Genomic DNA, 27772 nt, shown 5'->3' on the forward strand with positions numbered 1-27772 from the left:
ACTTTACTCTGATTTACAGTTTCAAAGTCTCTCTGAAAACAGGTGAACTGTGATTTTTAACAACCCGAGAGCATAACAAATATGGTATGGCAGCTTGTAGTGTCACACCCATCAGTTTCCCCAGAGTCCTTATTCCTTTTCAGTCAGCATACTTAAAAAACAAAAGGAAATGGTAGTGGTAACTTTTACTGTAGCCTTTTAGGGTACGTTGTTTTTGAAGCTGGAGGTGTAATTACCACCTCAGGTAGGCATATGTATCCTAGCTCTGCTTGTGCTAGCACGCCAAAAATAGCAGTGTGGCCACAGCTGTGTGGGCAGACGCTTGGGCTAGTCGCCTGAATACATACCTAAGATCTCAGATGGGATTGTACTCGGGTGACTAGCCTGAGCTGCTGCCTGTGCTGCTGCAACCACGCTGATCTAGCGCACTAAAAATAGAAATCAAAGCTAACATTTGAATGTCTACCCTAGCTAGAAATTACATCTCCAGCTGCACTATAGGTGTATCTTTAGTAACAATGATGTAGTTAAGGTTGAAATTCTAATCCTCTACTGTGTGTGTGAATAACTGCACCCAGGGTAAATCCAGACCCCATTTCTGCAAAAGTGGAGCGTCCCCGTTAACAGAGTCACTGTGGTGGGATGGGCCCCACCTGCCTGAGACATCACCACTCCTTCCACAACCTTGAGCTCCCCTGGAACAACGAAACTTTTGACCAATCAGATGAAGCTCGTGGGTGCAAGCAACAGTACTTTCACAAGAATTTTTACTTCAATAAATTGCTTCTGAATATGAAAACACAACACATGATCGCTTGTGCATATATGTGCTCTATCTTTCACTCACACACTGACCAATACCACCCCAAAACAATATCACCCCCTAAACCCTTGATAAGCCAGTGAAGTTATTTCCCCTACAGTCTTAGAAGGAAAGACAGAGAATATTACTGTAATTTTCATTTTTAAGTACTAGGGAGGTGCTCTTGGAGGCAATATAAGGAGACAGAGAGAATCTACGTCTGCAGTGACTTCCTCTGTCACAGTGACTAGGAGGCGAATGGGGCTGGGCAGGAACATGGCATTAGCATTTTGATATTAGGGATGCTCTACAGCGGAATGATGATTATGCAGTTAAGGCACGGAAGTGGGACTCGGGAGGCTTGGGTTCATTTCTCAGCACTGCCAAGGATGTCCTGTATGACCTTGGGCAAGTCACTTAACTACTCTGTGGTGCAGTTTCCCATCTGTATAATGAGGATAAGAGTACTCTCTGTCTGCCTGGTCTATTTAGAGTGCAAACCCTTTGGGGCAGGGACTGTCTTTTACTATGTGTTTGTATAGCACATAGCACAAGTAGGCCCTGATCTTGGCTGAAACCTTTAGGTGCTATTGTAATAGAAATAATCTGTATAATATGATTCCAGGATTGTCACTCTATTTGTCAGTCTGAAGCTTAGAAGGTCTGTTCAGTCAGTGTCAAGCAATTGAAACAGCTACAAGCATGGCCGAGAGCTCTTTTTGTTCAGAATATCACCGGGTTCAATCATCACTGGGATTCGCGGTCTGTTACCATCCCATTTTTGAATTCTCAGCTATATTTGGCTTTTTTACACACACAACTTTAAAATTATACCTGTGCGACAGGCCAGGCTTTCAGCTACTAGTTATTAATAATATTCTAAAGGGATCAAAACCATCAAAAAGATGTATTCTTGTCTGGATGTTAGTTTTTATTTTGCACAGTTTATCCAATAATCGGGCAAGCCAGCCGTTCCCTTCAGGGACTGTATAGTTTCTTCCAGTGTGTGGTTACTATATGTTTTCCTGCAACCAACAAAAGTGCGTCATTACTTTTTTATTGCAAACTGTTGTTAGAGAGATTGACTGCCTCTTACTTCCCTTCTATCTCTCTTCCCCTCCTCCAATCTGATATAGTTCTGCTCTTAGTTCAGTCATCTTGCTAAATCATATGACATCTACTGTCCAATTGTGGCACTGCAATCCTTTAATATTCACTGATAAATAAAAACATTTTGTAAAAGTAAAAGTAGTTGACTTTCAAATGGAGCTCTCCCTTAGGTAAAACCTCATCTGTTTTCTCAGAAGCATTTAGAGATCTGAGGGAATAACTGTATAGCATTATAGATTTGGAAAAACAAAGTAAATGAGTCAAACTGTTGACCAAGTAAATTGCTTTCGGGGTTCTTAAACTTTTTCTTTCTGAGCCCCCCCCGTCCCCCCAGCATGCTATAAAAACTCCACAGCTTGTGCCACTTGTGCCACAACAACCGGTTTTCTGCATATAAAAGCCAGGGCCGGCGTTAGGGGATGGCATGCAGGGCAGTTGCCTGGGGCCCCATGCCACAGGGGCACCCGTGAAGCTAAGTTGCTCAGGCTTTGGTTTCAGCCCCAGGTGGTGGGGCTCAGGGCCCTGGGCTTCAGCCCCATGTGATGAGGTTTTGGCTTTCTGCCTTAGGCCCCAGCGAGTCTAACGCTGGCCCTGCTTGGTGGACCCCCTGAAACCTGTTGATGGCCCCCCAGGGGACCCCGGATCCCTGGTTGAGAACCACTGATTTACTTCACCATGCTTACCTGGTATAGTGTAGGACAGTGGTCCTCAGCCCGTGGGCTGCTTGCAGCCCAATCAGCACACAGCTGCGGCCCATGTGACATCCTCAGGGCCATACAGGTAGTATATAGTGTGGATGCAGCCCACATGACACATGGAGGGCTGCATATGCGGCCCATAATAGTAAATAGGTTGAGAACCACTGGTGTAGGAGTTGGAAAATGTCCCAAATAAGCTACATTTATTAAATGTCAAAGTAGCTGAACTACTGAGTCTTAACACAAGACAGGTTATGAATTTGATGATAAAAATGGAAGCCTTCTATAGCCTAGCTTTTGAGATGAGAAAAGTTTTTCATGTTATCACAGCTGATAGGGCCACAACCAGTGATTTAGTCCTTATTAATATAGCTGTGTAAAACTTTGTGATTTCAGTCCACCCAGCATTGTGGGACTCTTTTGTTTTTGCTCATTATGCTGCTGTATATGATGTTGAGTTTTGCCTGGTTTGAGGCTGAAAATGCCCAAAACCATGTGTGGCTTCCATATGAACACTCGAATCAGTGAAGAAGAAAGAGATTAATAATATAGCTCAGCTGGGATTCACCAAAAGGCATGTGGGCTGAATTTCAGGTACATATCGTGCCTGGTTTAGAGTTTCAAAATGAAAGTGTCCTACCGCTTGGCATATTGACTGAACTTAAACATTTGAAATGCTATCCATGTAGTGTGTCATGTGACTCAGACACTGTAATAGTTCTTTAGATATTGTGATCCAAAATCTCTCAGCCCACACATGGGGTTAACAACTAAACAAGATTTGAACAAAGGAGAAATATAACAGATTACTTTTTTAAAGTTATCAAAACGTGCCTAGATCTGATTGATTAATCTTTGTTAGTGGTGCACTGAACAGGTTAGTGAACAAAACACTGTGAAGTATTAACAAGGAATGAAGTATGATCTAATAATAAACAGGGCATTTTAACTGAAGTCAAGCGTTTTGGATGCTATTCCTGGCTTTGCCTTTCACTTGCTGTATGACTGTGGTCAACTCACTTTTCTTCAGGCTTTGGCTCTGTAAACTAGGGATAATACTACTTACCATTTCTAAAGTTTAGTGTTTGTAAGAAGCTTGGAGCTCCTCAAATCAAAGGTGCTACATAAATACAAAATACTGGTATTATTGCTAAAGTATTCTTCTGTCACAAGTAGCAAATAGACACTCTCCCAAATTTCTATTTTGGCTCTATTTTGCAGTTTTGCAAGCCTGGTAAACAGCCAAGGTATTTTTGCTCATACAAGCCAATTTTACTGTTGAACACTGGCTTGAAGTCATTTGCCAGAGCTACAGTTATGTGTATTAAAAGAATTAAAAATACAGGGCCAGATCGTCCCTCTGATTTTAGCTTTGGAGTCTACAAAATAGGAGGATAAACCTTCTGAGGTTGGCAGTCTGTATTCATTCTTTATATGGATTTTCACGTCAAGGCAGGAGCTGATTCTGAAATATTTAAAGACTACTTGATTTTACACAGTTGAGTTCCAATATTATTAATTTGAACAAAGTCTTTCCATGTATAGTCTTATTCCCATGTGAATATTGGAGAAGGTTTGCTCATCACAAACCTTGAGGGAGCCTTTCGTTTGCTTGATTGGACATAGGATGTTCCAGCTATTGGGCAAAATGGGATTTGTCTCAAGGTTCATAAATGGTTTGTTACTCCCAAAGCATGTTTGAATAAGTAACAAGCAAAACTTGAACAGGCCTAATTGACAGTATCTTGATGAGAAACTGAGTGAATTCTGGAGATACAGTCAGGAGTTGAGTAGTAACAACCCCAATACATGGTCAAGGACTGCATGTTGGTGGCATGGACACGTGCACACACGTGCATACCTTCTCTCCCCCTCACTGTTGCTGATTCTCACAATTTTATTGCAAGCCTTGCAATAGTTGGTGTTTTTCATCAAGCCTGAGCTCCTGGCGTCAGATGATACATGAGACTCTTAGCGTGCATCTAAAATAAAAGAGAGTAGATTTTTAGCCCTCAAGGTTACAGAGAAAAGCTTGATAATGGGACTCCATTAAAGCTCAGAAACTTGAAGGCAAATGAAACGAATCCAACATTTATCATTTTTAAAAATCTCATGATTTTGGGGGGCTTGACTGATTTTTAAACACTTGGGTTTGCCAATGCTGTGCTCACACCCTCATTCAGGAAAACACTTAACCATCTGCTTAACCCACATTGAGGGCAATGGGATTTAAGCATATGCTTAAAGTTAAGTAAGTCTTTAAGAGCTTTCCTGAATTCAGCTTTCCTGAATCAGAGCCACAGAGAGAGAGTACTCTCCACACTTCTCCAAATGCCTATTATTGTAGGATTTAGGTGCTAGCAATATAGGAAAACGTCCATCAAAAGTGCTGTAAAGAGATTAGTGAGGGTACGTCTATACTTACCCGCTGGTTCGGCGGCAAGCAATCCATCTTCTGGGATCGATTTATCGCGTCTAGACAAGACGTGATAAATCGATCCCGGAAGTGCTCGCCGTTGACGCCGGTAATCCTGCTCCGCGAGAGGAGTAGGCGGAGTCGACGGGGGAGCCTGCCTGCTGCGTGTGGACCCGCGGTAAGTACCTTTAAGTTCGAACTAAGATACTTCGACTTCAGCTATGTTATTCACGTAGCTGAAGTTGTGTATCTTAGTTTGAACTGGGGGCTTAGTGTGGACCAGCCCTGAGAGTCCATATAGTACAAGGAGAGCCAAATTACCTGAAAAGTACTAAGAGTGGTGATAAGTACCCGTCTGTGTTATCTGCTGTCCCTTAACTTCCCTTGAAAAAATGTCCAACTGCCTGCCCCCTCTCCCCCCCACCCAAACCCCCAAAACACACACACATGCGATTGGGATATAATAGGACACTAAACTGAAATTTTAATTATGCACATTCTAATCATGCAATTTAATATATATATATATATATAGATATATATAAATTTTCTTTTCAAGAGACTTACTGAACATTGAAGTAAATTTGTAATCTTGTATTTATAACCTCTGTACTTACAGAATTATAGGGGTTTAAGAGAAGGGTGATGATGATAAGGAATATGGTAAAATTCTCTCATATGTAGAGAGATTGAAAAGATTGGGACTGTTCACCTTAGAAAGGAGACAAGATGGGATATATTATAAGTATATGTAATTCTGAATGGTACAGAAAAGGCAGATTGAGAGCTTCTCTTCTCTCTTTTTCATAACATAAGAAATAAGGGGACATTCAATGAGATTAATTAAGACTGATTAACTATTGGTTACAGTAGGAAGAGAACCCAGAAATCCTGACTCCCAGTCCCATATTCTGACTTCAGACCATATTCCCTTCATGACAGAGGTGTGTTCTAAAGGAAGGGTAAGAAGAGCTATCCAAACTAGATTTATTTGAAAGAACCGTGTTTAAATGCTAACTAGACAAATGAAAATTTCAGATTCTTTGATCTTCTTTTGTCAATATGTCCTCTTGAGACCACTTTTTCATTTTAGCTTTTGCTTGGCCTTCAATAATCTCTTGCATAATAAAGCATACAAAACAACATTGTACATCCAAGTTGATCTCTCCTATTAAAAAAATAAACAAATCCTGATCCTCAAACCACTCTGCAAGAGCTTTTCATAGATCTTAAAGAAAAAAAAATCTTTCCCTTCAGCCTATTCACTCCTCACACTCAACCAAGTAAAACCTGGGAAACGGATAGACACTGCAGCATGCCTGAAAGGCATAATGGTTAAGAACAAATTGATATCGTATCTTAGTACGCAGTGGACAGAAGAATTGTAGCAGGAAATCTCAGACACCAAGGCTCCATATTCAACATGAATTATCTATCCACTTCTTTGAAGAGCCTTGGTGCTACTACTTTATTTCCAATATAAACTTCTTGGAAGTTTGCTCCAAAACAACGTTAATCCTCATTACAGTCCTCCAAGTGCTAACTGAAAATGTTGCTTGCAGCTCATGGTAATATCTGATGTTCTGTAATAATACACCAAGACAGTTCTGAAACCCTTATAAATTGTCTTAATTTGCCAAAAATTCTTTTCCATTATGTAAAAGTGTAGACTTAACGAAGTGTCTGTTCTCTATATGCTTTTGGTCATGCCCAGCTTTAGTGAAATGTTCTTCTAAATTTCTTGCCAGTACTATGATTATAGAGATAGGAGTGAAGGGAATTTCCTATCTTTGGAATTCTCCTTGTGATGGCTGACTTGATTTTGAACAAAAATAAAGACAAATTTGTTTACTTGGCTTTAGTAATACCTAAGCAATATGTAAGAATTAAGCAGAGGTTATGTCTTCTAAATCATGGATATGACATCACACCCATTAATCATAAGGTGCCAGATCCTTAACTGGTGTGAATCGACATAGATTCATTGACTTCAATGGAGCTATGCTGATTTACTCCAGCTGAGGGTTTAACTAAAGATACTCTGTATGTGTTTTAATGTTGTGTGTTGAATCTGAAGTTTCTGATTAAAGATGGAACCTTGCTTTCTGTGTGGGGGGCGTGCACAGCATGGAAGAAGGAGGGGCAGTGAATGCACAAACACACAACTCCTCAGTCATTGGTTCCTGATGAAGGAAAATGCACTGGTAATGAAAGCTATGAAGCAATAGCACTCTAAGGATGGTGTTTTTCTTCCTTGATCAAGAAATGTGGTGTGGTATTTTTTATTTTTTGTTGTTGTTCAAAGTTATTTTTTTTAAGTGTGAAACTTTTGCTGCAGAATAGTGTTCTGATTGATTTAAATGTAAGTTATGTTTCTGGAGGGGGTTGCGTCTGTAGGGAAAGTTACACCCCACAGCTATTACTGTTAGTTTTCTGTGATCTTCATTAAGTTTATAACTCAGTAAAGTTGGAATTTCATATATGAGGGTGTTTTTAATATGGAGTTATACTGTGTGCATGGGGTAGTGTTTTGCTATCATCCTCCAACTGGGTCAACCCTGTTCCACCTCCCTTGGACTGTGGGGAGTATTCAGACAGGCTGGTGAGCAGATGAAATAGCTACTGCTTTATGTGCGTATGGGTAAATGGGTGCAGTTAAAAAGCATTTGGAGAAGGGGATTTGACTTGTTCGTGGAGAAAACAAGTCAGTAGCTACTTTAGAACTGGATAACTTTCTTTGGATATAAAATATGAGTAACAGCCCAGTTTTATCTTTCTGTCATGACGGTGTTGGGCTTTTGCTGCACTCCTAATTTGTCAATGAATTGACTCTCCCTCGACCCCCTTCCATTTATGTTGACCAGTCAGTAGAAACTTTGAACATGTTCACCTACCCTCTTGCTGTCTTAATTAATCTCCTCCCTTCATATTAACTTTTAATCTTCCTTCTGTGTTGGTCCATGTATCTCTCAAAGGGGAAATAGGCTTTGGATTACACTGATTCCATGGATAAGTAATAGGAGAAGGTTCTCAAGAGAGGGCTGAGAGCTGTGTTTTTATTGAAACCAACATGCAGTCAAGGGGCAGCACTACAAAAACTCTGTTTTCTGCTTTGAACATCAGCCTCTTCTTTTTTCCAGTAGCTAGGTCAGTGGTTACTCATATACTGTACTTCTAGCAGGAGGAGTGGTACATGGCAGAAGAGGGGTTTCTTCTTGGTGTATTGTCAGGACAGATCCCCACTCTTGAGATTAGGGTTGCCAGCCCTCCAGGATTGCCGTGGAATCTCCAGGAATTAAAAATTAATCTTTCATTAAAGATTGTCATGTGATGAACCCTCCAGGAATACATCCAACCTAAGTTGGCAACCCTACATGAGATGAGCCACTCACTGCACCCTGTCCTGGAACCTTCTGAAAAGCTCTGACCATTGGGGGCCAAATGGACTTCTGCTTGAGCACTGGAACGTTCCCTGTGAGGTGTTATAAGGTAGTATGGCTCCCACATGCTGTCAGTTCCAGCCCGCCAGCAGACAGGTAAACTAGAATTCCATTTGGACCTTCAGCTTGTCAACATGTTGGCTGTTTTTCTCCCATAGTTAGGTCTATTTTCTTGTAACTAGTTGAAACTCAGTATAGAAAGTTTTAAAATAGACAATTCTTGTCCCAGGAGGGAAATGGTTTTTTTTTATTTTTATTTTTATTTTTTTTTGGCTGGGCGGGAGGAACTTTGGTTCCAATTACTTCCCTTCTGGACCGCAGATCCAACAACTGACTGTTTTGTAAGATGAAATTTCTTAGTCTCAGCCTCTAATCATGGATGATTTAGATGCTTTGGTGAAGGATACTTACCTGAGCAGTGCTCCATACGTCTTAATTTTACCACCTGATCCTACAAAGATTTGGAGATTCTGCTATAGTCCATTCGTATGGAGTGGGTTCATAGACCTCTGGAGCAGATTCTGTGTCTGAATAGACTCCAGGCCTTTCTTCAAAATCCTGACCTCAGGATGCCGTGGTTCTAAGAGAGAGATTCTCAGTGTCAAGGGAGTCTGAACTGCTTGGTAGGCTTTGGTTTTGGAGCATGCTTCCTCCATGTAGAGGAATCAGAGAAGGGAGTGGGGAAAAGATGGCACTGTCCTTTCTCAAAATGCCATTTCTCCTCTAAGAAATCTAAAGGTTGCTCATATGGGCAAAGAGGGCATTTATTTGAATAAGGACCTGCCCTTTCAGAGTTCATCTTTTATTCCATTTTCTTTTGGATTTATGCCATCAGAATCTTTCTAATGCAACTGTATCGCTTTTGACATGGCAAACACCTTGTCACATGGCAGCAAACTTTTATAGCTAGGGGACTACAGCTTTACTGCAAGATATAAAGGTGGGTGCCAGGGAGAGAACTCCTGTTTTAACATAAATTATTTAAAAAAATTTGAAAATGAAAAAGGAAAAATACTGGCTAACTGAATGGATTTTTCTGTAGGTTATTTTTATTTTAAGTCTGGTATAGTGTGAAAGTCTCACTTAAAGGATGGATGCTCCAACGATACATCAGTCTTGAGAGCCAAGGGAAAAGCTTTAAAGTAGAAATTGTTCCTTGAACCTGTTATTGCAAGTGTGGAAAAGTAGGGAGAATTGCACTGCATTCATTCAAGCTATATGGTAAAACCAAAACACAGGGTTGGCATATAGATCATTTTAACGGAATATTTTCATTTAATTGAATCTGAAAATAAATGGAAGATTATTGGGATAACATTAACAGTGACAAATGCGGGGAAATGTATAAGGCAATAGGGAAAGCTTTTATAGTAGAACTGTTAAATCTAGTTAATTGTGTTGATTTTGTTGTCATAATTCTTAACACTGCTCAACTGCACTATTGCTGAATGCCCTACATAGTCGAGCTGTCATGCCATAATTAAAATTGCTAATAGAAACTGAATACTAAAGTGATTAGTGGTATGTTATATGCTACACTTTATTATGAGCTGCTCGTACTAGTTGAGAGCTGCCTAGCACTTTGCTGAGCTCATAATCCTTGGCTGAAAATGAAGCAAGCTCTCTGACACAGTGACACAGTAATAGAAGCATGTGCATCTTTATTAGTAAAGTTTGTAGATGACACACAGATTGCTAGGGTAGTAAATAATGAGGAGGACAGGTTATTGTGATAGAGTGATCTGAATCGCCTGGGTTAATGGGCACAATCCAAGAACATGCATTGTAATCCAGCCAAATGCAAAGTAATATATCTCAGAACAAAAAAATTCATATTACAGCTGCAGGATGGGAGTTTGTCTTTGGAAATCAGTGACTCAGAGAAGGACTAGGGGGCCATCCCAGATAATCATGTCAGAATGAGCTTTCAGTGCAGTGCTGTGACAAAATGGGCGAATACGATCTTTGCACATATAAAAAAGGGAATATCAAGTAGAAGTAGGGAAGTGATCTTGCCTCTGTATGTTGGTAAGACTAGAATATGGTGTTCGGTTCTAGTGTGCACACTTAAAGAAGGTTGTGGAAATACTGGAAAGGGTTCAAAGGAGGGACCCAAGAATGATCCAGCCGCCAGAAAACAAGCTTTATGATGTGTAGTTTAAGGAATTCACCCTATTCTTACTGAAGGGAAGGTTGAGAGTTGACTTGATCACTTTCCATGTATAAATACCTAGAGACAAAGAAATCTGCTAGTGGCAGGCTTTTCAATTCTGCTGACAAAGGCATAACACGATCCAATGGGTGGAAATTGAAGTTATACAAAGTCAACCTTAAATAAGACGCAGTTTTCTAGCAATGAGAATAATTAAACATTGACAGAGGAGGTGGAGAGACTCAACATTGCTTGGAGTCTTTAAAACGAGACTCAGGGTCTTTCTAATTAAAAACCCATCAATCCATCTTCTGGGAGAAGTTCTGTAGCCTGTGTGTGCAGGGATTCAAGCTGGAGGATTGTAACCGGCCCTTCTGGTCTTAAAGTCTGTGAGTTTGAATCCCCCTGTTCATTGACTTCCTTCATGGCTCACAGGGAGTACAGGATTGTTTATATTGCCCTCAAAATGCTCATAACACTTGCTGTTCTGCATTATGATGCTAACTATAATCTGAACTCATACTAGGACCATGATTAAGTTTGTGTGAGGGGAGAGAGAGATGGAGATGAAGTTGTCTATTTCAGGAGCAAATGGCTTCTGTGTCCATTGTGATTTGTCACCCAGGTATTTTCACAGTGGTGCAGTATTGTGGTGATGTTGGCAGTAATCAAGGAGGAGAAAGCCATTCCATTAAAATCCTTCTTCTCGGTTCATGATGTTCAGAAACAAGAATTCTTATTTATGAAATTACTTTTGCTTTGCCTTAGCCCAAAGGTGATTTTCTTTAAAAAAATAATTTTATTTAAAAAGTCTGGAACAAAACCTATTCAGCTGGGTTTTTGAGTTACATAATCTTGAAAAACTATAAATATTTTCTCTTTTGAAATTAGTTCTAACTTTAGAAAAATGTTCTGACAATATAGAGGGTCCATTTTCCATCTTCATTTGCATGTAGTCTTCAATGAGGAGTTCAATCTTTGCTAAGTTTGAAAAATGTTGGGCCAGATCTCAGCTGGTTTAAGTGGGCATATTTCTGTCAAGTTCACTCTTGAAACACTGAGTTATAAGATTGGATCTATGTTTTGAAATCAGATTTATCAACATTTGAAAACTGACTGTGTGCAGCACATACATTCCCTTAATGCAATAAGCAAGCATCATTTGCGGTATTTATGTTTTCATATTTCTAAAATGTCACTGTCAGTTCCCATCCTGTGCTCTGGGCACCTATCCCATACTTTAAAACCACAAAACAAGCAAAATATAGCTCATCCATAAAGATAGCCCATCCCCTCTTACTTAGTGAAGAGAGAAAATATATGCCCAGAAGGCTAATAAATATGTGCTCTGAAAGACTACACATAGGAGGGAGTTCTAATCCTGAGGCCCTCTCACAGAACACCCTGCTAGCAGCTCCCTCCCATTATGATAGACATAATGGGACACATTCAGCCCTCAGTTATACTCTGGTAAACCCACTGACATCAGCGCGGTTGAATGTGTAGAATGTGGCCCAATGGCTTTTTCTGCAGCTGTGTAAATTCAGCAGCAGGTTAAGAGGAATTATTTGGGTTATGTTTCATTGGATTGTCTGGCCCTGCACCCTGTGCACAGCCTGGCCAGTGCTTTCTCTTCCTTATTTTCCTTCCATCACAATCCACAATATTCTTTTTTAGAGATAATGAGATAAATTGTTACCGCAGTCACCTCAAATGCTGAGAGCAATAATGAAAGGTCCTAAATCTGTTTAAATGACAATGGCCTTTACCAAGGGTTGGAGTGGATGTTTAAAAATCACTGGACATTTAAAAATCTAGATTGGATGTTTTTATAAAAGATATAGTATGGTTCAAAGAGGAATTAATTCAGGGAAGTTCTATGACCTGTATTATAAAGGAGATCAGACTAATGATCACAGTGGTCACTTCTGGCATTATAATCTATGGGAGATTTTTAGCTTGATCACTGGATATATGGACTTAGTTAAAGGGACCACATCCTCACCAACCGGATGTTTAGTTCATATTATAAAACCACGCTGTAGCTGGCATAGTGCTTAGGAGAGATCCAGGGCTGGAATAGCAGTGGATGCTGAAGGTCAGGACTAAGATCTAATGGGCTAGCTGTGTGGGGAAAGCAAACACAGTACTAACATTTGCTATGTTCAGCCATTGTTCTAGCCAGTGCTGTCCGCCGCTCTTTCAAGAGTAACAAATTTATACTTTTTGAACTGACATGATGACAACATAATCAAAGAATAACTGTGCCTTGTTCCTGTGTATTTGAAGATTGTAAATGAGGTGAAATCTTCTTAAGTGAATACTTTAATAAATAAACTACTGAATTTGAAGCTCTGCCATAAGCAAAGTATCTTCACTGCTCTCCATGGTTCATTTGCAAAACTGCTGGTGTGGGTTTTTCACATGATGCATTTACTAGTCGGGAACATTAACACATCAGCAAGCATGGTGATTTTATACTTTGAAAAGCTACCATTGAAGACTTGAGGAAGCCACTCAGAATCTTTGGAAGGTGGGATATGATGGAAACTTTTTAAATAATTTGTGGCACTTTTTTTTTTTTAGCACCATTAGATGAAATCTGTTTACGTTTCTTGGGATGATCCATCACAACCTGGCTTGTCTGCCTGGAAACTTCCCAAACAGCTTCCCTAGTTAGATAAAAGTTCTACATGAGTGTGCAGAATTATTTGACTGTTTTATTTGAAAGATGGCAGTCACATATAAAGGCAGAAAATTGTCTGGGCCAGGTCCTGATCTGCAGCCAAGATATGCCCGGTGCAGCTGACGTGGGGGTGCAAACATGCCTTTTGTGCTGCCCGATCCTGAGGCTATTTTGCACCAGTGAAGTGGTGCAGAGCAGTTAGAGTGTGGTCCAGAATGGGGCTTATGTATTGGCCAATTCACAAACGACATTTTCATGGGTATTTAATAAAAGAGACAGTAACTCATGAAAAACTGAATGTGTTTAAAAAAAAAAGATGAAATATAACCAGTGTCACCGTTTCAGGGTAACTGCACCCTCCGTGGTCCTTCGAAGGCACCGGCTTAAAGGTTTCCAGCCTCCATCTGTCACTGAAGTCCCTGCTTCTGACATTCTGTAAAATGTTGTTCCTCGGCTGCTAGTGCTGCTGCAGCCTCAGGGGCAGTGCTATGCTGAGCTGACAGGTCTCCTCCCCCTGCCGATAGAGAATGGCAGCCACATCGCATAGGAGCTTGAGCGGCTACTGCTGCCAGCCGGTAGGGGCAGTGCTGCCTCTTCGGGCTGCCTGTGGGAAAAGGGGGGTTGCTGAGGAGCAGGCTCAGGGGGTGCTGGTTCTGAGAAGGTGACAGTAGTGGTCACTGCCAGGCCTTTATTACTGCACAACCTTTGCAGGTCTCACCCTGGAGCCTGAACTCCACCTCTATTTCCTAGTAATGCCTGAGGTGGCATGGGCTTGGGTGGGGCCAGAGCGAAGGGCCCAGCCTGGCTGCTGGGGGGTGGAGGGGTGCTAGCGCAGAGATGGGGGTTGGCACCTGTGCAGTAATTGTTACTTGTATGTTTTGTTGTTTCTTTGTGGGCTGCAGAATTGCTCTTTTAGTTAGTTTGCAAAGCTGATGCTATTCGGTAACATTTTGGAAGAGTTTGGTAAATTTTTGTAGTCTTTGCTGTCCCCTGCTTGAGACTCCAAGTGGTGGGGACCTAAAGTATAAAATTATTGGAAAATTCTTTTTCTGAGCCCATCTTTCCTATCTTTAATTTATCTCTTACTTTTGCTTTAAGTTGAATTTACTTTCACTGCGTATTTAATACATGTATGATCTTAAAGATCAAATGTGTTTTCATTTGCATGCAATGGTGATTTTAAAAAATGTAAATCTGGGTAAGAATCTTCCATTTCAGCGTGCACCAAAAGGCACTATTATTAAAGACTTCACAGTACCTTGAGTTTAGCTCTTACAATCACTGTCACTGTGTTGCACCAATTTTTATTTGAAATCACAAACCTTTTCTGGGGAGGTTTCTGTGCCTGCATGTGAAACCTGCAGAATCCCAAAACAAATAGATTTGCATGGATTTGATATCTGTTTTCTTCCCTATTGCCCTACCCAAATCCTGGTATTTTTCAATATTCCTTCCTTTCTAGGGAAAAGAGAGAGTTGTGAAAATGTCTTTAATGCTCCATGTGTGCTCTGGATATAAATAATCATTTACTGAAAATGCCTGTAATGAATAAAGGGTTTGAGATAGTGTTGCCACCTAATCTATGAAGTGCAAAAGGGCCACTTATTTTTATTTTAAAGAAGTCCAGATTTTCTTTTTTCTTTTCATATAGTGGTAACTCCCTTAAAATATCAAAGTCATATATTTTCCATAATATAAAAGAGAAGGAAATACCTGTTAAATTACATTAGACTATGTTAAGATAATTGAAATCCTGGAATCAGGTGGAAATGGCATTCCTGAAAGAAACTGCTTCTTTATCTCTCTTATTGCATATAGTCTGAAGCTCCTGCCACCAGCTGCTAGCGTTTCCTTCTCTTTTCTGTCTTTAGCCATTGTAAACCTTTCCTTTTCCTCCCATTTACATGTACATCTGTATCACTTTGTGATTGGCAAACCCTGTCATTTTAGTGGCTACCATAATTCCCACCCTCCCTTTCCTGATTATTTTTGAGTCCTTCACTACCAGCATCTAGGCCAGCAGTTGACCAGTGTTTTTCCTGCTCTTCAGGAGTAGAGGTAGAGATACAGGTGTCTCTCTCTTTTCTGCCCAGTGACATCAAGGAAAATGTAGTCTTTTTCTGTTCAAAGGGTGGCATACAAATGTTGCTCTTTATAAGATGAGCTCAGTGTGTGTTTAGCTGATGTGAAATATTTTATTGATTTATGCTCTTTTAGGGCACTTCTCAGACATGCATTATTATATTTGTTGTGCAGAATGTTGAAATGGGAACTGTTTTGCAATGTGAGCAACCCCATTTTCAGCCTCATTCTGTAGCTCTTCAGGACATTGGAAGAGTCTGGCTTCATATAGTGGTAAAAACTGGTAACCTTTCCTCCTTTCCCTTTCAGAGAGTAATATGTGGGAGGCTGTGGACTACGCGCTTCCGACATAGGAACAGCACTGTGTTGGGAATCTCTACTTCTGAGAGAATGCTGGGAATCTGCAGAGGGAGACGGAAATTCCTGGCTGCCTCTCTGACTCTCCTTTTTGTTCCAGCCTTTACCTGGATTTACCTATTTTCTGGGAGTTTTGAAGGTAAGAGTAAAAAAACCTGGTGGGAACTGACGAATGAGGAGGATGGGAGCTGACAAGTTGTGGGATTTCAATCATTATAGGTTAAAGAAAGCTGTTGTCATGCACTGCAAATGGCTTCCTGTGTGCAGCTCTTAACAACAGGAGTCCTTGCCACCATCTGACAGATGAGGAGGATGTAGATCCTGGCATCAGTTGTTTGCTTTTTCTCTTCCACTTTGCACTTAAAATGCACTGTTAGAAATTATTTCTCCTTATTCTTTTTCTTCTCTGTGCTTCTTGGCATTTCATTGTCTGTATCCCATGTCTTGGTGGTAGATAATTATGATGATAAAATCTTAATTTAAGAGCAACTCTAAAAAGATAAATGTTTGTTTATGTAGATGTTATGGTTATTAATAATCATGTTTATTACAGCAGTGCCTAAGGACCAACCAGGACAAACACAGAGTTGTTGATGGTCTCTAGTCCAAAGATCTTATAATCTGAATAGACACAGAGTGCAGGAAAGGGTATAGAAGTACTTAAAAAGGGCACCCATCTAGGCACTCTTGAGACACAACATTAAAACACAAGAGCAGCAATTTAAGATAACTTGCCACAATTCTCCTTCCCCTTTGAAGAGTTTTTCACCCCTACAATTGCAATCCCTCTACCACATCCCTTCTTTATCTTCAAATGCGGGGGAGGGAGGAAATGACCTTGCAATGAGCCCTGACTGTCATCAGATTTGAGGTGGGGTAGAGGAGGAGGAGAACAAATTGCAGAGCCATGGGGCACTCACAGACAAAGTCCCACCAGAAGTCACTTCTCAGGTATGCTAGTGGAGCTCCAGTTTGGGAGCTTCTGTTACTCTCACCTTTAAGGTTACCATATTTCAATCCTGCAAAAAGAGGACACTCTATGGGGCCCCCCCCCAACTCCCCCCCCCCCCCGCCCCCGCCCCAACTCCGCCCCCAGGATGACCAGAGCAAAAAAAAACGGCGGTAGAGCAAAAAAGACACCCCACCCCGCAAGCACTGGAGGGAGGCCCGGGAGACGCAGGGGGAGCGCGGGGCCGGGATAAGTGAGTCCGGCCTGGCCCCGAGTGCAGGCAGGACTCGGGCGGTACCTGGAGGGAGAGTAGGGGGGCAGCCCGCGGGGCCAGGCGGCGGCTGTTCGTTCTCCCCACCTGGGCAGCCGGACTCGGGAGCAGCCGCTGCTGCAGCTCCCACTGCTGCGGGGGGAGGAAACGGCCAAGCACATGGTGCTTGGCGGCTGCGGCTCTGGCGCCCGGGCCCAAACCCTCCAAGCCCGGGCCTGCTGTGGGAACCCAGCAGCGCCCACGCTGCGCCCAGCCCCTGGCCAGTTGCGTCTCGGCTCGCTGCCCAGCTGGTGCAATCCCGCGGGCGGCCCCGGGGCGGAGGCAGCGGCAGCCCCGTTCGTTCCCCTGCGCGACCCGAGCGGGACGGGGGGGGGCTGGGGCCTGCTGCCCCCACTCCGGGGCCGACCGCAGGATTGCATCAGCTGGGTCCCCGCAGCAGGCCTGGGCTCAGGGGGTTCACGCCCCGGGCGCCGCAGCCGCAGAGCGCCACATGCTTGGCCGCTTCCCCCCGCGGCAGTGGGAGCTGCAGCAGTGGCTGCTCCCGAGTCCGGCTGCCCAGGTGGGGAGAACGAACAGCCGCCGCCTGGCCCCGGAAAGTTGGAGCCCGGGGAGGAGGCGGTCCCCTTACCATGCCTCCCTATTTTCGCAGACATGTCCTGCTTTTTGGAAATTCCTCCTGGACGGGGATTTGAGGACCAAAAAGCCTGACATGTCTGGGAAAATCCAGACATATGGAGATATACCTATCTCATAGAGCTGGAAGGGACCTCGAAAGGTCATTGAGTTGAGTCCAGCCCCCTGCCTTCACTAGCAGGACCAAGTACTGATTTTTGTCCCAGATCCCTAAGTGGCCCCCTCAAGGATTGAACTCACAACCCTGGGTTTAGCAGGTCAATGCTCAAACCACTGAGCTATCCCTCCCCCTCACCTTATACCAATGAGGTAGGCATGTTAGTGTCATTGTGAACATGGCTGAGCTCAGATGTAGGCTAGTTTTCAAATGTGTTCCTCCCTCCCTTCCCTTCCTTTGTTTAGTGATGCAATAGCAGCTGTTGCAAAAATATTTGCTAGGATTTGCTGATTATTTCTGTATGAGGTTACAAAATAACATTTCAGTAAAGTATGCAGAGCTGTCTACAGTGCAAGTGGACAGCTTTTCATTCCATTTATCCATGCCTGGCAGGTGAAACAAATATTGAGCACAGAAAATCAATCTGTATCTCAAGGATCTTACTATATCAGGGGTAGGCCAATCGCAGCTCCCACTGGCCGCGGTTCATAGTCCCAGGCCAATGGGGGCTGCGGGAAGCTGCGCGGGCCGAGGGATGTGCTGGCTGCCGCTTCCCGCAGCCCCCATTGGCCTGGAGCAGCGAACCGCGGCCAGTGGGAGCTGCGATTGGCCAAACCTGCGGACACGACAGGTAAACAAACCAGCCTGGCCCGCCAGGGTGGTTACCCTGGCAAGCCGTGTACCAAAGGTTGCCGACCCCCTGTACTATATAAAACAGTTTAGATGCACTGTCTCTGGCCAGCTCTTGCTTGCTGTAGCTGTGGTGGGAATGTCTTTCTATCTCCTTTCCACTGCAAATGGAGATGCTCAATATAGTATGTGCACTGGCTTGCAGCTGTATATTAGTGAATTGGAAAAAAACACCACCTGAAGCTTTGATAAGTTCTAAATATGATGAACTAGGTTTCTGGCATTAAAGGATTTCATTAGTGACACTTCATTTAGGTGGGGTCAGAAGGAACTGTGATTCCTAATCTTATTTTCTGTTACTTTGTAGCTTGAAAAATTGGGATGGAACATTTTATGCTTGGTCAACAGGTGATTTCGCTTTTGAAAGCTTAAAGAAAATCTGTTTAGCATGAGAAAAGGTGTTTCAGCCACTTAAAATCTGTTCAGATTCTAGCTTTCTCTCTGACAATTCAAAAAGCTGATCATGTATACACGTGTGTTTGTGTGATTGTATTTAGTGATTCTACACTAATGTACAATAACTGTGTGAGGTCATCCTAGGATGAAACATTTATAGGATTTACAGTAAACTGGAAACTTAATGGGGCAGTAGATGGTTGCTTGAAAACAGATGGTCTTACATGCTGAAGGGCCATGATTTTGTTTAATTGCAATAATTGAGCAAGTTTGGGCCTCATCTTTTTAGTTTTAGAAAAATAATTATGGTCACATTTTATGTTAAGTTTCCTTTTTACAAAGGGTTTATAAATGATGTTATAAGCAAGTTAGAGACATGAGTAATATGTGTTGTAGATGGTTATAAGCACATCCCTAGAAGGTATTACAAATGGTTATAAACCAAGGTTATAACGAAGTTACTGAGATTTTTAACTCAACAATTTATAACAATTGATTAGCCAATTATTTAAGCATCTAATCATCATTTTCAGAGATTCAGAGTTTAAGGCTGGAAGGGACCGTTAGATCATCTAGTCTAACCTGTATATCATAAGCTATTAAATTTTACCCATTTACTCTTGTGTTGAGCCCAATAACTTGTCTGACTAAAGCATAACTTGTTTCGCTATAGCGTATTTTCCAAAAAGATGTTCAGTTTTGATCTGAAGACATCCAAGAGATGGAGAATCCACCATTTCCCCTGGTAGTGATTCCAGTTGTTAATCTCCTTCATTGTTAAAAATTCATGTCTAATTTCTAATTTGAATTAGTCTGGCTTCAGTTTCCAGACACTGATGCTTGTTATGCCTTTCTCTGCCAGCTTAAAAAATCCTTTTGTATCTGGTACTTTTTCCCCATGAAGGTACTTATACACTGTAATTAAGTCACCTCTCAGTCTTTTTGATAAGTTTAACAGATTGAGTTCTTTAAATTTTTCACTGTAAGAATTTTTCTCCATCTCTTGAATCATTTTTATGGCCCTTTTCTGCACCATCCCCAATTTTTCAACATCCTTTAAAAAATGTGGGCTCTAGAACTGTACACAGTATTCCAGTAGTGGTCTCATGAGTGCTTTATACAGAGGTAAAATTACCTCTCTGCTCCTACACGACTCCCCTCTTTATGCATCTGCCGATCACATTGGACCTGTTTGACACAACATTTCACCAGGAGCTCATTTATAATTTTTTTTTTTTTATAAATTATTTTTTAGTAGAACCTTGATATAAAGTGTGACCAATATAACTATATTTGACCTGATAATTTCCTAACTCCTGCTTTTTAAAGTATATTACATTCCTACAATAGATGATTCTCTCTCTCTCTCTCTGTGTCGCTCTCTCTCTCTCTCCATCTGTCACTCAGCCCCCTTGGAATAACACGAGAGTGGAACACTACCCAAGCTTTGAAAGCAAACACTACTAAAAACCTTGGTTAGCACATATAAATAATTATTAAGGTTATGACCCACCATACTAAAGAGGATTCTGAATACCGTGTGGTCTTTGAATGTCTCTGATTCCGGTTGTTGTTTTTAACATTGTATACAAGGGCAAGATAACATCAGGTATCAGTTATTTGGAATGAAAAAGCTGAACTAATGGCTTGCAATCCTTAAATTATCCCAGAAAAGCAAAGGAATATTGTGTCCGGGGGTGAGGGTGGGAGGTGGACTGCCATGTGTTTAAATAGAAAAAGAAAATTACCAAGTAATATTTAAAATTTTAAATAAAAATTTGTGAAAGACACCTCCAGCACCATCAGAGATCGCAGCATCCCACTGCCATACGCAGCATCAGCTGAAAACTGGAGGTCAGACTTGTAGTGTCTGGAGAAGATATGTTTCTCAACCAGGTGGCATCTTTGCATATCTCTTCATAAGGTATGTAAGCACGGAAGTAGCCACTGGTCTAGTGGAATGGGCCATGATGGCCTATTGTGGCTTCAAACCCTGGGCTGTTCAGGATTCAATAATGCAGGCTTTTATCTACCTAGTAACAGACGTTTTTGAAACATTTTTACCTTTGATATCAGGATGATACAAGACAAAAGCATTACTTTTACCTTGGATCTCCTTTTAGCTGTGGGTTATCATGACCATTCTTTGGCCTCCTATCTGTGTGGATACTGTCATAAAGCTTGAGTAATTAGACTCCCAGGGATTGCCCTTTTGGTGGAACAGGTTCTCTCTTCCCCCTTTTTAGAAAGTGGTCTCTGTGTGGGGTCCTTCACAACCTTGATTCCAGCTTAAATTCATATGTCTGGAAATGTATTTTATAGTATATGCAAAACAACACTGTATGTCATATTGCTCAGTTTTGTGTGATCATGTGATGAAAAACCCTACTTTTGTGCTGCATTTTCCACAGGTTTTTTTTTTGGTTTTGTTTTTAACTCCAGTTTAAGGAGGCGGATGTGTTGCCTGGGAATTTCCTTAGTTTTTACAACACGTTTAAAAATGGCCGAGTGTAATAGTTCCTACAGAAGCTTCTGAGAGATTCCAGGGGACTTTGAAAGCTGCATAAGGACAGACTTCACTCCTCCGTAGACTACCTCCTTCCTTTTGTCATTTGATGTCCTCTCTCCTGATCCTAACACAATACCCCCAAATACAGCATGTGGGCTCTGTCTCTCTCATTCCCTCTACCCTGGGGACCATGTGAAACAGATGTATAGGACTGTTGTTGGGAAAATACTCTCTAGACTATCTGTCTATCTTAGATACCAATTTGGCCCCATTACTGTAATATCTCAGTGCTTCACAGTCTTCAACACATTTACCCTCAATACCACTGTGAGGAGGGGAAGAGGCATTAACTTCATTTTACAGAAACTGAGGCCTGCAGAGACTAATTTACCTGCCCAAGGTCAGGAACACTGTCGCAGAGCGGGGAATTGAACCTGGTGTTTTCAAGTCCTAGACTAGTACTTTAATGACTGGGCCATCATCCTTCTGAAATACTCTGTCGCCTCCAGTTCCATGTGACTTTGTTAAATGGCTCGTGGCTGACATCATTTCCATATAGATTCACTTTTGGGCCAGGCAATCAGTAGGATCAGAGTTACAACCAGAGTTGGGTGAATACTGAACACAAGTAAATACATAAATAATGATGCTATGTCTCATTGTAATATTTAAACAGATTCATTTTGATGCTGTTTTCACTCTTTTTTATGTTTACTTTCAATAAATAGGCTAATGAATATGTTAATTGGCAAGAATATAGACAGACACAATGAGCTTTAAGTTTTAATATTCCTGGGAAGTGAGCTTTGAAATCATAACTGAATATTTGAATCAGAAAACTGATTCTGGGGGTTAAACTCATCCAATTATGTGCCAGAAATTGTATCTCATGATCCACATGCCTGATTCACACAGCTTGAATTTTTATGTTCATAAACAAGATATACGAAGAATTAATAGTTAAAATATTCATCAGTTGTTTTCAAATAGTGAACAAATTTGAGGAAATAATTTCTTCACGGACAGTTTATTAACAGAAAGAGGCAAAATTTGTAGAATGCATTTTTCATTATGAATTATTTTGCTCAGCCATGTCATCTGCTGTGAATCCCAAAAAGTTTCAGTTGAGAAACCTGTTTCAGTGCCTGCTTAAGGTGAATGTGAATCTTAACATTGAGTTCAATGGGATTTGAATAAGGCCCTGGGAAAAGAAGTTTCAGATGGATTTCTCTGTATTTATTAGGAAACCTATGATTTTTAGCAAGTGAACTGAGATATGGTGTCCTAGCGGCTCTTTGACTCTGCTGCAAGCAAGATACCATCTAAGTATATGTGCATTTTTTCTCTCAGAGACCTTAGAACAGTGGCTTTCAACCTTTTTTCATTTCAAATGGAGGTGCGGACACCTTTGGAAATCTTAGACATAATCTGTGGACCCCCAGGAGTCTATGGACCACAGGTTGAAAACCACTGCCTTAGAAGAAACACAACAGCCTCATCACCATAGTAAGGACGCCAGGCTGATGCACAGGTCGAACAGTGTTACCTGTCCTTGGTGCAATATATCTTTTCAGGAAACTTTAGGAATTGCTTGTATACCTCTACCCCAATATAACGCGGTCCTCAGGATTCAAAAAAAGGCCTTATAGGTGAGACAGTGTTATATCGGGTACGGACTGGTACGGTGTACAGACAAGAACCGGTATGCCGTGCCGGACCGGACCGGCTTCCCCGGTGGTGATTTAAAGGGCCCGGTGCTCCAGCCGCTGCGGGGAGCCACGGGCCCTTTAAATCACCGCCGGAGCTCTGGCAGTGGGGCTTGGGCAGCACTTTAAAGGGCCCAGAGCTGCCCGCAGTGGCTGGAGCCTCTGGCCCTTTAGATCCCTGCCCGAGCCCGGCTGCTGGAGCCTGATTTAAAGGGCCTGGTGCTCCAGCCACTGTGGGGAACCCTGGGCCCTTTAAATCACCACCGGAGCTCTGGCAGCGGGGCTCGGGCGGAGCTTTAAAGGGCTCGGGGCTCCCCGCAGCGGCTGGAGCCTCTGGCCCTTTAAATCCCCGCCCGAGCCCGGCTGCCGGAGCCCCGATTTAAAGGGCTTGGGGTGGCTCTACACGAATTCGGCTATAATGTGGTAAAGCAGCGGGGTTCAGGCGGCGCTTTAAAGGGCCCGGGGCTCCCCGCTGCTTTACTGCGTTATATCTGAATTCGTGTTATATTGGGGTAGAGGTGTAGTCTGGATGCATGGCAACACTGAGGAAGGTTTTGTTTAGGTCTGCTTTTGCTTGTAAGTGCCTTTTGTGAACAGTGACTGTCTCTCTGCAAAGATTTAAATTTCATAGCTTGCAAGTCAGTACCCCCAAAACTTCTAGACGAATACATAGCCTGACTTCACAGGCAGCTTTGCATATACACACAGAATAATGTACTATCGTAATACATATATCTCATGCAATGTATTGTATTTTCCTAATAAAACAAGTTATTTTTTTCAGAGTAGCAGCCGTGTTAGTCTGTATCCGCAAAAAGAACAGGAGTACTTGTGGCACCTTAGAGACTAACAAATTTATTAGAGCATAAGCTTTCGTGGGCTACACCCCACTTCATCGGATGCACCCACGAAAGCTTATGCTCTAATAAATTTGTTAGTCTCTAAGGTGCCACAAGTACTCCTGTTCTTTTTGAAGTTATTTTTTATATATTTGAATGATACAAAAGTAGGGTGAAAATAAGAAAAAAACTGAATAATACTTTTTGTAAAATCCAGGATTTTTTTGGTAAAAATCTATTTAAACTTAAGCATATGGTACCAGTAGGAAACAAGGTATACTGACTTGGGGTACTGGCACTATGCCTAAACACCCCTTTTCTGACATGAAACGCTTATAGGCAGTCACATATTTGGGTATCAGTCAATACAGGAGCGGTCCCCAAACTTTTGATGGTCATACCCCCCTTACGCCTGCCTGAACCCCCCCGCCCTCCCTGAGCTGGGGCCAGGAGCATGGCCGTGGCTCGGTGAGGGGGGGACGCGGACAGGGATAAGGGGGCTGAGGCTGGGGCCACAGCTGGGGATGGGTTTGGGGCCAGGGCCTAGGCTAGAGGCCATGGCTGGGGGCGGGGCAGGAGCGGAGCTGCAGCCTGGCTGCGGTGGGGGCCGGTAGCCAGGTGTGGCTCAACTCCGAGCTTTGCCCCCAGCCTCGGCTCTGGGCTAGGAATGGAGCTGCAGCCAGCGGCTGAGGCTGGAGAATGGGCCAGGCATGCGCACGACGGGGAGCTGAGGACACGGCTGGAGGCTGGACCGAAGCAAAGCTGGGGGCGGGGAGGGGCTGGGTGGCACTCCCTACCCATCCCTGTGAGGGCTGGACTGGGCCCCGCTGTGCGCCCCTCAATGGTGCTCCACACACCCCTCGGGGGGCACCCCACACTTTGGGGACTTCTGCAATACAAACTTTTATGGGATGGAGATCAGGCATTACTCAGCTGGGTAAATGGTTTCTTCACTTGAAGTTTTGCTCATCTGCCTCCCTCCTATGGCTTCACATCCTCCATATCCCCCTTTGACACTGGGGCCTAAGTAAAGTTTTTGCTCTATCCACCTGCCCTTTGAGAAATAAGTGGAATGAATAGCCAACTGTAAAAAAAATTATGGACTGGCATGACTCCATCTCCTCTCTAGGTACCCCTGCAATAAGAGAAAGTGATGATGATCAGAAAGCTTGTGTGTTTTTAGCCTGAGATTCTCTCTTTAAATTTATCAGATGATTGGGATGGAGTTCCCTTGGACGTTTGGGGCTTTAATAATGATTCTTCTAACCTATGGGTTGTGTAACATCAGTTTCTTTTCCCAACACTCTATGCAAAATAACTTAGCACATAGCGTGTAACCATACAAACATCTAACTTTGTTCCTCGATAACTCTGTCTTGTTCATTCATTAAGTACAGTATGTTGAGTGCATAAAGTGCTATAATTGCCTTTATTAGATTTACAACAGTGAAGTACAGGTTACACAATTGTCTTAGTTACACTATGCTAAACCAAATCTATAATCAATAATCTAATGTGTTTGTCTTTTGAAAAGTGTAATATAAATGAACATTTCAAAGAAAAAAACCCAGAAGATAAATCTACTGACTTTCTTAAAACAATCTTCTCTGTCTAATATTCTGTTCATGATTATGTTAAAGTAGGAACTAATGACAAGGTGCCGTATCTCAGTACACTTTTAATAGTAATTTTATAACTCTTCTAAAGAGGAACAACAAATTAAGCCCCAGTCTTCCAAACTGCTCTTTGCAGATGGACCCATGAGCTTGTGCAGAAACATAATGAAATCAGTGGGGCTCTACACAGGCATAGCTGGCTTGCCACATGTAGTAGCTTGCAGAATCAGATTTAGAACACTAGTGTCCTCAAGTGGAAAAATACCAAGTGTAACGGTAGAGGTAGTCACGGCGCAATTTAATACTGGTGTATATTATATAGTGTTCAAGGAGATCCAATATATAGTAGATTGTTATTGAAAATGTTATTGCTGAAGCTGAAGTAATGAGATAGTATATGCTCTCCTATGCTTTATAATACTGACTGCAGGTTCCTGAAAAGAAACTATAATAAGTGCTGGAATGATAACACGGGGGTGCTTTCTGTTTACAAGGTAATGACAACATTGTGGGCTGAATAAACTGCAGCAAAAAATCTGTGGCTGATTGTCTCCCGCTCTACACACACACACACACACACAAACACACACACACACACACACACACACACACTTGATTTTCTTCTTTCCCTCTTTTTTTTTCTTCACCTATTCATCTTTCCTCCCCTACATGTCGGTAAGCCTCTCCTCAGAATAGCTGTAATAGTTTTTTTTTGTCTAATTTGTGTTTCAGAACTGAACTGGCAGGGAGGGTTTGGGATTCTTCCAATGTAAACACATGCAACAGTTACCAGAGCCTTCCTGGTTTGTGAGGATTCATGGATTTTTAAGGTCAGATGGGTCCATTCCAATAATTTAGTCTGCCCTCCTGTATAAAACATGCCACAGAACCTCACCCACTAATTCCTGCATCAGGCCCATAACTTCTTGTTGGGCAAGATGATATCTTTTAGAAAGACCGCTAATCTTGGTTTAAAGATTTAAAAAGGGATGGAGATTCCACCACAGCCCATGGTAAGTGGTTCCAGTGGGATTACCCTGCACTGTGAAAAATGTGTGCCTTATTTCTAAGGGAGCCTGAATTTGTCTAGATTCAGGACGGGAGAAGAGGGATGAGAAGGAGATAGGAAATAGTTTTTAAACTTAAAAAAAAAAAAGACTATTTCCATTTCAACAGTTAGCCAGTCCCATTTTCATTGTTTTTTTTATCTCTCTCCCCCAGTCCTTCCTCATGTGAACATTTTAGTTTCTCTATTTCAGCCGGAGGTAGTGAGAAGCCGGGGTTAAGTGGCCACTTTTACTGCTGACCAACAGCTTGAAAATTCTGAGTATATGAGCCAGTTGGAACAGAGATTTTTCATTTTCATGTTGTTATGAATGAGAAACAACCATACAGTGTGTGAGAAGGTGGCCCCCACCTAGGGTGCCCTCTTGTGGCAGGCCAGGCATGGATAGGTGTGTCTGCCTACATTTCCCCCCAGCCCAGGCATAAAAAGAGTACAGACTTTCACTGTCGGATACAAAGTCCCACCTCTGGACATCATTTATTTATGTACAGGTACAATAGTGTATAGAACCCTCGTGGTAAAACTGTTATCCTAATTCCCAGAGTAAAGCATATAAAGGTACTGTGATTTTTTTTGTTCTCCTTCTCTAGGGACATCCTTTACAGTTCACTCATCCATGAGTCCACCAGCACTTGGTCCCAGTTCCTTTCTGCCCTTGTTCTGGGGCCCCACTCCCACGCCTATCCATCCGAGAATGACCAGTCTCATGACTCTTCTACTGAAAACCCAGTATGCAACTCAGGAAGGCCAGCAGGTTAACCCCTCTGGTGGCTTCCTAGCAATTCCTCCCTATTTCTAAGGATGACCTGTAGAGCTTTCTGCTCTCTGCAACTTCCGTGTCTCTCCCAGGCAGCTCTTCCCTGCCTGTTCCTTTGCTGCTCCAGTCTGGGCTCTCAGCGGACAGCTCTCTGGCTCTCCAGGTCTCCAACTCACCCTTTCTCCTCCCCTCTAGGGCCCAAGTGCCTTCTTTTAAGCCCAATTGGGAGGCAGCTAATCAGCCACAGGAGAATTGGACTCTGCTCCCTCTTAAAGGGGCTAGTTGCCCTATGATACAGCAATTATGGAAATTAGACACCTACAGCCAATCAGAGCTCATGGGATTGCATAATATTAGGGAGAAAATCTCAGATTATTTTTTATTTTTTTAAATTCATGACAATATTATGGGTAAAGTAGCAATTTTCAGGGGATATGCAT

The 27772-nt window shown here is 42.3% G+C and overlaps 1 protein-coding gene across 1 annotated transcript in view; it reads left to right on the forward strand.

Annotated features, from left to right (window-relative positions):
- The window catches only part of LARGE1 (LARGE xylosyl- and glucuronyltransferase 1), a 358667-nt gene that overhangs the window by 93061 nt on the left and 237834 nt on the right, over positions 1 to 27772 (forward strand). Inside the window, exon 2 of the mRNA XM_026657558.1 lies at positions 15696 to 15882. Coding sequence (XP_026513343.1) covers positions 15777 to 15882 — 106 coding nt within the window. The 5' untranslated portion in view covers positions 15696 to 15776. The remainder of the gene's footprint in view (positions 1 to 15695; positions 15883 to 27772) is intronic.

This window comes from Terrapene carolina, unplaced genomic scaffold (genome assembly GCF_002925995.2).
Source record: "Terrapene carolina triunguis isolate 2854851 unplaced genomic scaffold, T_m_triunguis-2.0 Scaffold247, whole genome shotgun sequence".
Taxonomy (NCBI): domain Eukaryota; kingdom Metazoa; phylum Chordata; order Testudines; family Emydidae; genus Terrapene; species Terrapene triunguis.